This window comes from Drosophila yakuba, chromosome X (assembly GCF_016746365.2).
Source record: "Drosophila yakuba strain Tai18E2 chromosome X, Prin_Dyak_Tai18E2_2.1, whole genome shotgun sequence".
Lineage (NCBI taxonomy): Eukaryota > Metazoa > Arthropoda > Insecta > Diptera > Drosophilidae > Drosophila > Drosophila yakuba.
Genome location: NC_052526.2, coordinates 7382249 through 7398128, shown reverse-complemented (window position 1 = coordinate 7398128; position 15880 = coordinate 7382249). Strand labels below are relative to the sequence as shown.

The following is a 15880-nucleotide window of genomic DNA, read 5'->3' as shown; positions in this document are numbered from 1 at the left end:
ACAATGCCGTCGGTCGGCTACAATTCATTCAGACAAAAAGTTCGCCACAATAAAAACGAACCGCGCGCGAAATCGAATCAATAATTTAATGCAGGTGCTACCTTCGCCAGGTTTACTTTCACTGCCATTTCCCGCAGATACATACATACATATATACCCCACATACATATCCATGTACTTATATATATATAAGTGTATTCCCGCCCCAATTTCCGATCACATTTCAAAGGACAGCCACTGCTTTTGTCATTTTGGCCATTGCCATGTTAAGGTTGACATACACAATAATAATAATAATAATAATGTATCCAGCCATCGGACTTGGACTTGGCTTGTTTGCCGCTAGTTAAGGGCCATTCCCCTGCAGAAATTTTCCACCCACCACAGAATTTTCACCCCCCAACGAGATTGGCCACCTTTTTTCGACTTAATCTGAATGAAAATATTGCACAAAAGCGAATGCTGTACTACTGTTTTTTTGTTTTTCTGTTTTTTTGTGGTACCATTTATGCAATTAAGTACTAAAGTAATTATCTGGCCTATAATATTATAATTAAACTGAATATGTGATAATTAAGTTAAATCATTGTCTTCTACTATAGTAAACTAACAACTAAGAGCAATTCGTTTCTATTCAAGGGCCATATGATATCATATCATGTATCATGTTTACTGGAAATCGTTGGAAAAAACCTTCTATTTGATTAATTGCTCTAGATGACAAGCGATAAGATGCCAAACCAGTTTCAATGATAAGAAAATAGTTGTTACATTATAATTAAATAAGCAAGTTATAGGATGAAAAAGTTCCAAGACTTATTAGGATGAACGGCGTGTTGTAATTCAAAACGTTTGATTTTCCAAGTCCCTGCGTTGCATTACTTATTTATATATTCTAATATGTGCGCCATTTTACAGTGCGAACATATATATTGAACATAAAAGTTAATAGATTTCATATTTAAAAATGTTATATTTGCATTTGCAATAAGGGTACTGAGATGTCAGAAGGTAAATATACTGGCTGCTATGTTTAGTTAACAACTGTTTGTTATCTTTGCTATTACGCGGTTTGTATGTCCCAAATTATTATTGGCAGTCGCTCTTTTTCAATTCCTCAAGTAGGTGCTGTAAAAGGGAACTCGTTTCAGTGGCTGATTCTGTTCGATACACGATGGTCTACCATCAAGTGCGTGCCTTTAGGACGCCGCTTCTATGTCTCTTGGCCTTCATCGTTCTCTATCTGCTCCACCAGTTCATGGCAAAACTCCAGGGCTTGCATGAGGCACAGGGAACTCCGCTGCCCAAGAATGGTAAGTGTTGTTATATATAGAAATAGATTCCTTAGGCTATTAGCACATATAAATATATATAAATGCATAAAATTGGGTTGTTTTTGCAACCTTTGCCATGCAACACCTGTTGTGTTGGCGTGCTGAAAGTCTGGTTGATGGCGCCATCCTCCGATGTATTTGCTCTGTATATTGGAGTTGCCAAACCAGACTTCTGGTCCGGCAAACACAGCAGACATCAGTTAATTAATTTCTGCAGCTGTTTGTAAACACTCGCTCATATTTTATTGCCTTGCAGTTGTCCTTCACCATGGCGAAAGGGATTCCAAGAGGTGGGAGAGCTCGGGATCGCAGCAGGAAGCGCATCAAGCGAATCTGGAGGACCTGCTGCGTGGCAAAGAGGAGGAGCACTGGATGGGGCAACCAACCGCCGACCAGTGTGCCCCATATCCGCGCTACGAAGACATCGAGTTCCCGAATCCCCACTTCCAGCTGACGCGGCATGGTAATTTGAGCTACTACCTCTATGGGGCGCACTACGATCGCAGGCCCAGGATACCGGAGATGGTGATCCTCGGCATGGTGACCACATGCGGTGGTCCCTATCCACCCGCCTATTTGCAGATGTGGTACGATGGCGAGACTCACGCCGAAACGGTGCCCGTGTACCAAAGCAAATTCGGCTGGTACAAGGAGTGGGGTAATTTGGAGGGTGTCGCTTATCCCACAGTGCTGACGTTTCAGCTGAAAACCCAAAGGGTGCCACAGCTGGTGAGTCTGGTCTTCGATCCGTGTGCGGTGCCCAGTAATGCCTTCCAGGTGACGCCACCGCCGTCGGAGGAGCCACCAAAACCGCAGCGTCCCAAGCGAATTGGCGTTTGTGTAAAGTATCTCAATTTTCCCGACATCGACATGAGCGATCGGTTCGTGGAGTGGCTGGAACTGATGCGTTTACTGGGCGCCAGCAAGGTGACCGCCTTCGATATTGGCCACCTGATGGCCAACACCCGGCGTACCCTTGACCACTACATGAGACCCGAGGATGGATTTTTGGAACTGCGGCCATTCCGTTTTCCCAATGAGATCGACGAGCACGTGGATTTCCGTAAGATGGTCAGTGAGGTGCTGCTCTACACCGACTGTTTGTATCGCAGTTTGTACGATTTCGATTTCGTGGCCGTCGTGGATGTGGATGAGGTGATAATGCCACTGGGTGAGCATCACAGTTGGCAGGATTTACTGGGCTATTTGCAGTCGAGGGATGTGAATAGCACTGCTCGCTCGAGTTATTGCTTCCGGAATGTGTACTACTCGCAGCATCTGTCCGTGGAGGAGAGCATTCCGGAGCAGTTCTTTATGCTGCGCCATGTGAACCGGCAGGCGGAACATTCGGATCCCAACTATTCGGTCAAGTGCCTACACGACACCAGCTATATTACGGTGATGCACAATCATTTTCCCCTCCAATGGATGGACGCCGAGAGGCCGTACGATGTGAGCACCGATCTTGGCCAGATGCAGCACTATCGCGATACGGAGAATCTCAATCTCAAGATGGATCCGCCGCCCGTTAGGGATGATAATATCCAACGATTCCAGCACCAGCTCATCCACAACGCACGGAAAGTTCATCGGCAGCTGGCGCAGAGTCGTGCAGCATATTGATTATATTTTAATTGCTTTTTCGTTATATTTAAGAGGCTTAAATTGGCGGCTGCGTTTGGCCAAAGGGCTTTGTACTGTAGTACGTGTGCCACCTTTTGACCCCGGGCCACGTCAGCAGGATAATAATTGCTTATTGACATGGCGGAGTCCCGAGTCCGTAGTCTGGAGTCCAGAGTGCTGAGTGCTGAGTGCTGAGGTGCTGAGTGGAGTGGAGTGTGCAGTGTGTGCGGCAAAAGTTTGCTTTTTCCATTTAGCTTAGCCACATGAAGGGCCGTAGTTTCAGTGCCAGCAAAAATATACATACATACTACTCACAGTCCAAGGGGAATGTACTATTGATAAGCCATAGATATGGTGCTATAACCGCTTATTATTTTTTTTTTACTACAAGAATTTGGTATTCAAGTGCAAAGAGCAGATTTTTGCTTTGCCTTGCGATAAATGCCTGCATTAAAAACTACAATTAAGACAAGCAAATACCAGCTCTTAGGAATAAGTAAAATATGCCACTTTCTGATGGACAAATAAAGTCAAGCTCAGTGACAAAAGAAAGCCGCAGTAAAGCAACTACTTTCATTTACCACTCTCCACATTTTCCAGCTGGCAAAGGGAGCAAAAATTAATTTGCTTTTACAATGCAATTTTGCAGTGGAACCGAGAAATTTATGGCAATCTACTTGGGATGCAAAGGCAACTTTGGTATTTGATTCGGTCATCCGACGCATTCCATTCAGCAAAGCAAAGAGCTTCGAATTTCAAAGACTTTGCTGCTGCACATTGCGTATACGCCCAGTGAACTTTCGACAATACTTTGTTCATTTTTTGATTAGTAACGAACGAGCCTGGGAGGGCAAAAAACTGCAGGCCCACCATTGTTACTTTTCCATTAGGAAATTATTCGAGTTTTTGGCTAAGCGGATAAAGTCGCAAATATTTTGTGTTGGACTTTAATCTTAGCAACTGAAGGATAGAAAACAATTTTGATTTGAATTTGAATTTGAATTTTTTGAAGAAAACTAAGCTTGCTAAGTTGTACAGGAATTTTGCATTTCATTTTTGTACCGCTTTGAGCCAAGTCTGCAATTTATTTTTTCAATTAGTGTGTGAATTGAGCCTCGGGAAAACAGGAAAAACGAAGCGAATTTAAGCCAGCATTGTGCAATCGAATTTCTTTCCTTTCGAACACGAGTTTTCAATTAGACAACTATCAGATTCTCACATTTCAGAATTGATTACGATTTATCAGCTGGTTTGGGAAAATGAAATATCAATGGCAAGATTTCACTGCAATTAAAAATCACGTGGCAAGTAAAATACATTTTAGTGCGCTTTAAATGGCTAAATTCCGAGACAAGAATGCCATGGTAGTTGGCTGCCATAAATTGCAAAACATTGTTTAGGATTTGTGGTTGCATTGTTGTTTTACTTCAATTAAAATTATTGCCCAAAGAGCCAACGGAATAAAAATGAAAACTTTCTGTTGATTCGCCAGAGGGGAAAAATCTGACCAGATTGCAATCAATGCGCTATGAAAAATTGTTCGCTTTTTCGCCATTTTCTTTTCAATGGCTAAACTTCAGCTTGCTCGTAAACAATCGACTGGTTTTCTTTTTTTTTTTTTTTTGTATGTATTTGTATTAATATTCATTTTTTCTCGCTGGCTTGAGGAAGAGCGGCAAATGCTTCCACAACTCTATTTATTAAAATTCAAATTTATTAACAAGAAGACGAACACAAAAGCATTTTTGCCAGCCGAACAAGTGGCACAAAAATGCGTGTCAGGATATATTAAAAATATTAAAAATGAACCAGAAATACACGCTGGCAAATGGCGAACGAAACCGAGCTGACAAATGAACGTTAAAAGTGTGCGACAATTTTTTGTTTCCTTTTCATGCCGGAGCCTTTTGAATTTATTATAACACAAATAACAGCGAAGGCGTCGGCGCGGTGGGGGCGTGGCAATAGCGTGAAAAAAAAAAATGGAATGGCAATTTAATGGGAGAGGAGTAGAGGAGGTTTTTATGGCTGTCTATTCTTGGGCAATATTCTCAAACAATTATCCCGCTAATAATGCATATTAAAATGTAAATGCCCGCTGCCCGGCCAGGTGGGCGAATGGGGGGCGTGGCCATATTCATGGCTCACAATTTATGGCCAACAGCAGTTGACAAAGCACTGAATAATGGAGCATACCTACCAAAACGGCCTTTAAAACTGAAGGCTCTAATTATGGCCAGCCGTAACTTGGCACAAATTAATGGCCAAATGCGATCTTATAGCAAATAAATCCTTATAGCTGATCTTATAGCAAATATATACTTATAGCTGAATAAAAAAAGGTGTTACAGAGCAAACTGGCTAAATCTTGAGTTAATCGATGCTTTCTTTTCCGTTGGCATTAATGGGTTTGCTTGATTTAAAACGATGTGGCGGGCATATTTGAAAATACATTTGGAGCAAAACTCTTGGCTCACTGGCTCACTGGCTCACTCCTGCTCCGTTGGCCATATCATTGGAATGGCCTAACTTCCGCTAATGGGCCAACTTGGCATCATCGTGGCAACAGTCACGCGCCCATTTCGCAGCGATATAATGCGAGACGCGTCGGTCGGCCCTTGAACTGACTTTTCAACATGGATTTGGACGGAGACTTTCCTCTTGGCCCCAAATTTCCGGCCAGGCTGTATAGTACTATTTCATAAATTTAATTGTCACGTACTCGCATGGATCTTGCCGCTTTTTCAGCTATTTGGGATGGCATATAATACGTGTTTATAACTCTGTTGCGCGATTTAGGCCATAAACGTGTGCGCCGTGACCTACGTGGCGTATACGTTACTTCTGACGCGCTAAATGATTTATTTACTGTATTTATTTAATCTATTTGATGACGCCCCTAGTAAACCCTGCCCTGATCTCAGCCAAATCGAACACCGCAAAACATTAAAGGGGCTTTCGTTGAATTATGCACTCTTCCATTAGTTTTAGGCTTAAATACTCTTGGCCAATATTTTTCCACCATTTATGTGTGTGCATTATTTATATTCTTTGCCATCGAACTTTATTGACCAACAATAATTGCCATTAATACATGTATTCAAAAACATATGTTCTCTAATATCAACTGGCTTTCAACAAATTGTTGGTTTTTATTTTGACAAACAAAACCGAAATTTGCATTATAAATAATTGCCGATTTTATGCAGAAAAACTGACATTGATTTTGCCATAACTGTGACTCATGTGAAGTAATGCTAAGTTTTCAGAAACTTTTGCAATTGCGGTGCATTTTTCTTTTTTTTTTTTAAACTACAAAACTTAAACATTGTTGATTGCTGCTGCACTTTTCTTCAACTCTTTCTCTTATTTTTCACCCTCATGCTAACAGCTAAGCAGTTGTGCGCTGGCTTTTCCCATTTTCCCCGGAAAATATGGGATGTCGTTTCTAAACAGCAAGTGCTGCACTCGAATGTGACACGCATCAAATCACTTTACTCGAGTGCACACTTAATGTCGCTTCAAATGAGCGCAGCTGAGCACTAATACATATGCTAAGGGATGGCGAATGCGGATGCGGATGCGGATGCGGATGTGTGTGCGGATATAGAGGCGGATGTGGATTGTGCAGAAGTACACCAAAGTTAAAGGCAGGCGAAACATGTTTAGTTTAATGGCAGTCACTCAACTGATCTGCACGTGCTACTAAACTCGCACAACCGTTTCAAAAACTGACTTTAAAATAGATAGAGAAATTAAATCGATAGAAAAAACTGTCAATTGGACACCCATAATTGACATATTGCCACATTGCCAGAATGGCTCGTAAAATCATTGAGTGAAATCAAGAAGGCCGTTTGCCAAACTTCACTTCGCTTCGCTTTCATTTCATTTCATTTCATTTAATTCGTCATATTGTAATTAAAATGGACGCCCGGTTTCCGGGCACAAGTTTCGCAATAAAAAACCAGTTAATAAACTTTGCGTTCCAAATACAGAAATTCATATAAGAGGACTTGTAAATAATGTTAAGAAATGTTCCGTATTTCGTATTTCGTTCGCTATGCTTTTGGGTGGATTTTAATTAAATCGTTTGCCGCGCGCCGTCGAAATAAAAAAACAAAACAAAAAAAAAACGAAAGAAAAAAAAGAAAATAAAGTAAAATGAGAACCGAATTGAAAGTTTATGTCAGCGAAAAATGGCGGTTATGTCTGTCTGTGTGTGCGTAGCGTTGTGCGTTTGTTAGTGAGGGTGTAGGAGTGTAAGAGTGTAGGAGTGTGCGGGTGTATGAGTGTGCGATTGCATGAGTGTGGGTGCGCAACCCGACGTCAAATATGTTTGAACAACTTTATTATGCAAAATGCCAAACATTCTCCAACTTGTAGACGTGGCGCTCTCGCCTCGCTGTCTTCCCTTTCTCCGCTTTCTTCTTCGCTTTCTCCCCATCTGTGTGAGTGTGTGTCTGTGTGTGTGTGTGTGTGTGTGAGCGTTGTGCGAATGTGCGAGTGTGTGTGGAGGAGTAGATTGCTGTGCGCGCAAATCTCATTTGAATTATAATGATGACGCCACGCACACACACACACAAGCACAAATATCGCAAATAAAGCGAAAAAAGCGAAAAAAAGTGAAGCTTATACCATAAAAGGGTTGCTTTTTCGGCTCGAATGGGATATATCCTCGCAAAGTAATGCCGATTATTAAATGAAACACATTGTTCTATTCTTTTTTAAAGACTAATGCTGGATTTCTTTCGGTGCTGTCTAAAAGTACAAGTTCATTGAACAATTGTTGCACACTTTTGCACACTTGCTTGTAAAATGTCATTGCAAATATAGCTGAAATAGGTTAAGTGATGCCACTGCCGAGTATGCAGCGTGCCAGCCAAATTTGCCAGGGTATCAGCTGGACTGAGTCCCGATTCGACCATAATACCCGTGAAATGTGCCCAGCGCCTATCGTGCATATGCCAAATATATATATATGTATATATGTACATATATGTATGTGCATGTGTAGGAATGTGTGTGTGTGTAGGAATGTGTGTGTGTGTTTAGTACATACCTGAGCAAGCCTGCGGTGGCAGCGGGAATATCAGCGTCGTGGAACTTTTGCGCCTGGCCACCGCGCAGCCCAAGGATTGCGGCTTGAAGCTCCGCAGCTGCTGCATGAAATCGGAGCACTCCATTAGGGCCACGTCCGCGAAGTGCAGGTCGCACAGGATCTGGTTCTGCAGGATGTGGCACAGCCACCACAGATAGACAGAGACAGAGACAGAGAGAGAGAGAGGGAGAAAAAACAGGAATCAGTGGTTGGGCATTGGAGTTGGAGCAGGATTCTTCGCCATAAATGATTCACTCCGGTCTTCACTGTACTCTCCTTTATTTTTCGTGTACTTTCGTGTGCCCCCCTCTTCGCTCATATGTAATTTTGATTAAGCCGCTTGCCGCCACACGAAACAAACATGCATCCGTCATCCGTAATGAGCTCGTCTTTATGGCGCCAAAAATGGGCGAATGCATTTCAGATGAGTTCACGGTGATGGTGATGGTGATGGTGACGTGGTACTCAAATGGCAAATAAATACGAGAGTATCTTTTTCAAATTGGCCATTATCTCTGCTGCTCGCAAATCTTTACGTTCAGTTTCTTAAGACGTGCATGGCAAGCTGTTACATCATATTCAGTATGAGGGAGTTTCTTAATTGGCTTATTGTTTCGCATTTTTGATAAATCAAGTCACATAAAAGAGTACAGCAATGTACACCAAGCTCATTACTTATTTACCCAAGTGCATCACAATGGCACAGAAAAAGTCGCAAAGCTTCTTTCGCATTTCAATTAATTTTGAATGAGACCCTTTCACTTGACATGAGAAAATGTAACACAAGACTGTCGGAATTTGCAAATTAACAAAAAGCTCCTTGTGCGATTACATCTGTCAAGTGGGAGAAATGATTTAAAATGAAATGCTTGTATTTGTTAGCCAACGAATTGCTAATATATTTAAGCACATTTTATTAGCTTTATTATATTACTAATCAAGCAACGATTTCATCTGATTTCAGCTAGTTTTTTTCCCTTCTTTTCCTGGTGAACTTACCTTGAATCTCCTGGCCCGCTTTTGGTTGGGCCCAGTCAAGTTCAGACCACACGAATTGCAGCGCAGGCACTCCTCATGATAGTGATTGTTGTCATAGAGCGGCGATGGTTCTGCAATGTAGAGCGGAAAATGGACACGGTTCAGTTGGGCAAATCAATTCATCGGTGGGCCAGTCAGTCAGTCAGTCAGTCAGTCAGCCAGTCAGCCAGTAAACCACAAACCAGCTGGCAAGCCCATTAATTTGCATAACCATCGGCATAATGTGGGGCGGGATTTTAGAATTCAGATTTCACATTTCACATTTCAAAGGGAACGAGAAAGGGCACAGAACTAGGATCTGAAACAGAACCACCTACTATGTTACTACTACTCTACATACCGCATGCAGCAGCTGCCATCAACCAGCCAGCCAGCAGCGACTCAATTACAAACGGAAATGAGTTTCTAATACAGGCAAATTGCAAAGGGATAGACACATACATATATCCATCCTTGTAGAGCAGCAAAATTGTTGCTTGTGTCGAGTCGAGTTGATGAATGGCTGTTGATGGGTTCGCCTCGCCCACAAACATACCCTCTAAGCAACAGCGCGCCGCCCAAAGTTTTGAGCCAACTTTGTTGGCCAATTGCTGTGCAGCAATCATAATCCGCCTGGACCCAGCTGTAAAGTAAAGTTATCTGCAGGCGACTTGCGAAGATGATGAGAAATGACTTGGGCTCTTCTGCTTTTCTTTAAATTTCAATTTCAATTTCAAGTCCGCTTTTGTGCCGAAAAGTATTATTTTTTTGTTACCGCTTGCTATGTTAATAGATACAAAAGCTCTTGGCTGTTGATTTATGACTTGAAAAAAATGTACATAATTTTCCGTAGAAAGCCCTTAAACTTCAGTTCTATTTGCTGGCCATTGAAAGAAGCATTGTTGCCAGTGCTTCCAGTTTCCATCTCCTGGTTATCCTTGCCAGGAACTAGCAATCAAGTAGCTGTAATAATGAGCACGTGTGCGTGGCTCACCCAACTCAGTTGGCAGGCACTCACAGTTCGCTTCGACACCGGAAATCATAATTAAATGAATCAGGCAAGCGGAAACACATTATGAGCCGGCAACGATAGAGAGAGAGAGAGGTGGAAACAACCTGATCATGGCCATCAACATCATTGTCATTGTACCATTGTCGTTGTCGTTGTCGTTGTTGTCATCAACTCATATTCGGTGTGGCCCAAATCACTTGCTTCTTGGGCAACCAGCGAATGTGGGTCGCATTTCATTTGCTGTCCAAAAGGGCTATCCATTGCTTATGGCTTTTGGCCACGTTTCAATGGTTTTCGAATTTGAATTTGAGTGCATTCAGAAAGACATTCTGCCTGTGTGTGTGTGTGTGTGATTGAAATGTTGCACTGGGCGTATACTTGATATCTGATGGCCCCATGAAAGATGTGTGACAGCCATTGTTATAATTGAAGTGGCTAATGTATACATTTAACTAATGAAGCTATAAGCTTTATAGTACTTGAAATTCAAATATAGAATGCAAATAATACGTTGATTTCCATGATTGACATGAATGAATTTGATTTGAAATATGAAATGCAATCAATTGTGCTGCAAAATGGCTTACAAGAGTTACAACTCGTTTTGTGGCCGGCTAACCAGAAGGTTCAGTGAATTCATGGCAATTTCAATTCGCTGCCAAAGTCAGTCAGAAGTCCGCGGGGGCAATCGAGTTCATAATTCCCCGCTATTGTTTGTCCGAACTTGAATTACTTTTCGCTCTTTGCACTGACAGCTTTTTTTTTTTTTTTTTCCCACAGCTTTCGATACAATGGAGCTCGGCTGGTGAAATGGAAGCCCGCCCGCAGTTACATTTGCACATTCGCAGTCGGGAGTCCAGAGAGTTGGATGCCAGCGTGGAGCTGCGTGGAATTCCTGGCAAAATTCCACTACAAAATGCGGGGCCCAAAACTTTGGGCATATTTTTGCATTAATGAAGCGACTGCCTTCGTGGCATTTGCATTTGAATTTTTGCATTTCCATTTGCATTTGCATTCGGTGGCGGACTGGCCACTGGCACTGAACTGGAATGGCAGCTAATTGGTCTGCTGGCCACCCGAAAAACTAAGCGCCCCAAACTAATGCAATGAATGTCGAGATATATCCAGAGGGCCAGAGGATCTCGAGGCCAAAAAGAGCTGGCTATTCATTGCGGCAATCTGCAGACGGGTATCTGCCGCAAATTGCATTGTCAAGTGCAGGACAAGCGACCGAAATGAGCAGCACAAATGGTCAGGATGGTCGAGATGGTCAGGATGGGCAGGATAGTCTGCTTGGCCAGGACACTCAAAGGGGCTGTCATTCAACTGGTTTCTCAACTCACCTGGTTTACACTAAGCGAAAATAACAGCGAGTGCTGCTAGCATAACTGGCTTTAAGTTTACTCAATTACTACTTAACTTCGCCACCCTGTTGTTTCAGTTAAAAGGTTCATTCAAATGGCGAATTTTAATCAGAAGCGCGCCACAAATTTGACTAATTGAAAGACGACAAAATGGTGCTCCATTTTACTCGGGGTCATCCAGCTATAGTATGCTGATTCCAGCGAGCTGAAGGAAAGCACTCTTCATATTTTATTGCTGCGCCGTAAGTTGACTTGACGCGACTTTACTTGACTTGACTTTCCTCATTTTCCCCTTTTCCCCTTTTCCCCAGTTCTCCACTTTCCCCACTTTCTCCATTTTTCCCCACTTTCTCCATTCGCCTGTTATGACAGCTGCCGCATTGAAAACTTTGCATCTGCACTTTGCAGCTGCCCGGGGGCGGTGGTGCTGTTGGGGGGAGGCGTGGCAGGAAGCGGGTGTATAATATAAATTCATGACTTTGATAAATTACCAACTAATGACCCAAAAGAATGGCAAACTTCTGGTTTTTAGTGCAGAAATCAAGCGTTAACTTCTTCGCAGAATGGCCAAAAATAGGGGCCAATTCCAAATTCGCCGGGAATTTGGCTTCTATTGTATGACCAGCTTTTCCAAGAAGGTCCAAAACAATAGTTGCCTAATGGCTCGTAACAGGCGCTCTTACCAAAACATACAGCAGAGTACAAAATAATAGGTTCGAGGCTTTTGAAAATGAAAATCCAACTTCATAACTGCATTTCATTATTTTAAATAAATAAATTCAATTATTTAATGGTTCTTGGAATAAAAATAATGCAACTAATTTAATATATTTGCTTGATTCATTTTTGTTTTTCTTAAATAGCAGACAATAACTTTTTTTGGGCTCTTAAAATGTTTTGTTTTAGAATCTTCGCCCACAGAAAAGAAACAAGTGGGCGTGACAGTTGTCAGCTGGCAAAGCCAACAGACTGAGGAGCAGAAATTGACTGCAAATGCAATTTGTTGGAAAAACGGGGGGAAAATCCAGATGGAAAGTGGGAGGGGTGGAAGGGGGAGGGATGTGCAGGCAGCTTAATTGAGCGTAAATAATATTGGACTAGGGATAGTAGCACATGAGCACATGAGCAGCCGCGGATGCAGCACAGAAGGCAGTCAACTTCAGTGCACTTTCAATAAAATTGCGCAGACTGCTAGGAAAGTAGCGGGAAAATGGCGGGGAAAAACTGAGTGGAAAAACTGGCAGTTGCAGTGCAATGCCTCTGCATTGCAAAAGGAAACCTCTCGATGCAAATGTACTAATCAATTTGGCCAACTTTCGCTCGCCACGAATATTCTGGTTCAGTTTGAAGTCAAGTTTTTGAGGACAAGTTTTGAAGTTTTGGCTGTGCGATACTTGCAAATTCGATTTATATATATATGTTGAAGTTAAAATGTCAGCAGCTCAAAGATTACGAATAAATTGTAGAGTATTTAGTTCTACTAATTTCTCCATAAAGAAAGCAATAAATTGAGTAAACTACATAAAACTAAAGCCGTTTTGAAGGCGACGATTAGTCATTGGAGCAGGACAGCCATTTGACCATGAGTCTTGGCCAACTGTGGCCACCGTTTTGGCCAATTATCGGTGACGGGGGATTGTCAGTGGCCGTGTGAGAACACAGAACCGCAGAGAGCCGCGGTTTGCATGTCAGCCGGCTGTTTGTCGCATTTTGCTGATTAGTAGTGCAGTGCAATTAAATTGAAGCATATCATTTGCGACCATACACCATACACCATACACCATACCAATTTTCCCCCTTATGTGCAGCCGCATTGTCACACGGTTGTTCAATTCCAGGGGGGGGAAAGGGGGAAAGTCATCATTTCGGGGTCACGCGGGGTCAACGAGGGGTCACGACGGTCGTACGTGCGTATTTATGGGTCAACTGGGACCAAAAGGAACAAAAGGACCAGGACAGCACACGCGATGTGCAAGGACCTCGCACCCTCGAAGGAACAAAAGAGACGGGAGTGAAATGATAAATAAAAAATAAAAAGTATATGAAAAGTGCAGCATTGGCGTGACTTTTTTATGACGCATGCTGTTGCGAAATCTGTCAAACAGATAAACAGATAACAGATAAGAGACAACAGCTTATGAAATCAATAATATTAAATATGCGCACTGAGCTGAAATTTATTTCTCACTTTTTAGTTGCATGCCGTGGCATCGTGTGATGCAATATTTATGCAATAAAACATATCGAAAAAAATATATTAAATATATATTTATTATGGTTAATGAAATGTTATCATTTAATAAGCTCTTAAACATCGGGTATATATTTCTTAAAAACACAAATAGATTTAAACATTTTTCACACACTTTGCAGCAGCTAGTGCTTTATTTGCAGGTTTTAATAGGCGGCGTTATTTAAAATCTCGACGTGGCAAAAAGCCACAAAAATAGGAATGAAAATAGGAGACGAAGTATGCAACATAAATTCCAAAGTCGGCACGTAAAATGCTATTTTTTTTTTTGCGGCATCGCCAGGCGCGCATAATGCGGCTTTTAATGGAATTAACGTGCGCAAAAATGTTTCGCTGCCGCCGACTAAATGCTCATCCACCAGTTCCGCCCACTTTTCAGCCATTTGCCTCACCGCCCCACTTTCCACTTTCCACTTGCCACCCAGCTCCTCTTGCCATCCAGTTCTTCTTGCCACCCAGCTCCTCTTGCCATTCAGCTCCTCTTGCCACCCAGCTCCTCTTGCCATCCAGTTCTACTTGCCACCCAGTTCTACTTGCCACATGTGCCATGGGGCGAAAAGAAAGTAGACGACACCAAATGGATTTGGGGCTCAGTGCGCACCATGTACGAATGAGTTGTGATTAATTTTTGGGGTCCGACAGGATTTGGGGGACTCGTGCTTTGGATTGGGAGGCCTGCCTTCGAGCAGCGCCGCTTTTGATTTATAAATATGAGCCGCACTTTTCGCACTTTTCGCACTTGTTGCACACAGGCTGGCTTTCCATGCCAAAAGAAAATCGAGGAAAAGGAAAACTGGCAAGTTGCGTGCCTGGCGATGATAATCGTTAATGGAACAAGTCACACATGTCAACTGCTTCGAAAGTGGCATTGGTTAATCGAACTTTTCGATGGATTTATGGCCGCTGGGTTGGGCTGCTAGTAAATAATGCCATGTGACAGTAAATAATGTCTGCTAACAAACTGGATTCATCGCTTACAAGCTGCCTATTAGTTTATTAAAAAGTACCAAAAAAAAAAAAAAAAAGTAGTAAGAGTAAAACTAATAAAACACGTACTAATTTGCAAAAAATTATTTGTAACATTTTTGCAGCTGCAACAACTTTGCTTTGCACTGAGACAAGTTATAAACTATAAAATGTTGAAACTTTGTGCCATTGACATCAGGAAAATGTGCATAAAACTACATGGCATTTAAATGAAAGTTTCTAGTACCGGACAAGTGAACAATTCATGTGCAACTTTCTTTTTGGCCAAGCATAATTAGAATCACCCAAGAATTCCAGAAATAGAAAAGTTATACAACGAACTTGCTTTTATTAATAAAAAAGATTAGCAGAGATGCTAAATTTTATGGGTTGTCCATTTTCACTCAAAAATTTGCATATCCTTGTGGCAATTTTGGCTGGAAAGCAACTTGCAAGCTCCACTCTACTTCGATTCCCGGTCACGAATTAGCCGGAGCTCCCGAATCCCCCAGAGACGCCCCTTTGGGCGAAAGTGTGGAGCACGAGATGTGTGCGAATCAATCCGCAGACCCTTGGCCCACAAAAAAAATAAAAAAAAACCCACTGAAACTCCGATGGCTTCTGGGCGATTTACATAAAAACTTTTGCTCGCCAAAAGAGAATACATATTAAAAAGTCGAAAGTGCGTATGTAGATTTTCGGTGGAGGGCTTAAGTAACCCAAAGTGCAACAAAAGTTAATTCAGTTTTGAAATGGTTGTGAGCGTGCTAGTTTCACTTCGATATATGTATTTTATATATATATATATATATACAAAAAATATAAAAGGAAAAGGATGTGTGTGCGTGTGAAAATCTTATATTTTTGGCGTGGCAGCCAAGGGAAAACTTTATCGAAAGTTATTCTTGCCCAGGAATTTGTTTGCTCCTTGGCTCCGCTTTGTATCATAACTTTTTTTTTTGGAATTTTCCGTTTTATTCTTTTTGCAAGTAATATTCATGAGACCTGCGTGACTCACTGAGTCCTGCCACTGAGGTCCTGGCCATTAGCTGCCCGGCAATCGCGTCCGAAAATCCCGAATCCTTCATCCTCCTCGCTCAATCAATGTCAGCTGAAAAGATGCGGATCCGACAACCTGGCTCTGCTTAAATCACTTGGAATTTTATTGAGTAAACTGTTTTGCAATTATTTTCATCTGAAGCCAACTCATCC

General features: G+C 42.1%; 2 protein-coding genes across 6 annotated transcripts in view; one reads left to right on the top strand and one right to left on the bottom strand.

Moving 5' to 3' along the window:
• The window catches only part of LOC6524557, a 93786-nt gene that overhangs the window by 22652 nt on the left and 55254 nt on the right, over window positions 1-15880 (bottom strand). For all 5 annotated transcript variants that reach the window (XM_039377872.2, XM_039377869.1, XM_039377868.1 and 2 more), the window contains 2 exons: window positions 9058-9167; window positions 8020-8185 (listed from right to left, as the gene is read on the bottom strand). In XM_039377872.2, the coding sequence (XP_039233806.1) occupies window positions 8020-8185; window positions 9058-9167 (276 nt within the window). The remainder of the gene's footprint in view (window positions 1-8019; window positions 8186-9057; window positions 9168-15880) is intronic.
• Window positions 995-2957, top strand: LOC6524556. The gene is made up of 2 exons (XM_039370071.1): window positions 995-1313; window positions 1591-2957. Exons 1-2 carry the CDS (start codon window positions 1175-1177, stop codon window positions 2955-2957), a joined length of 1506 nt encoding a protein of 501 aa, XP_039226005.1. The 5' UTR covers window positions 995-1174.

Coding starts and splice junctions, on each gene's coding strand:
- LOC6524556 (XM_039370071.1), top strand. CDS start 1,175: ATGGTCTACCATCAAGTGCGTGCCTTTAGGACGCCGCTTCTATGTCTC. Junction 1,314..1,590: donor AACTCCGCTGCCCAAGAATG/GTAAGTGTTGTT, acceptor ATTGCCTTGCAG/TTGTCCTTCACCATGGCGAA.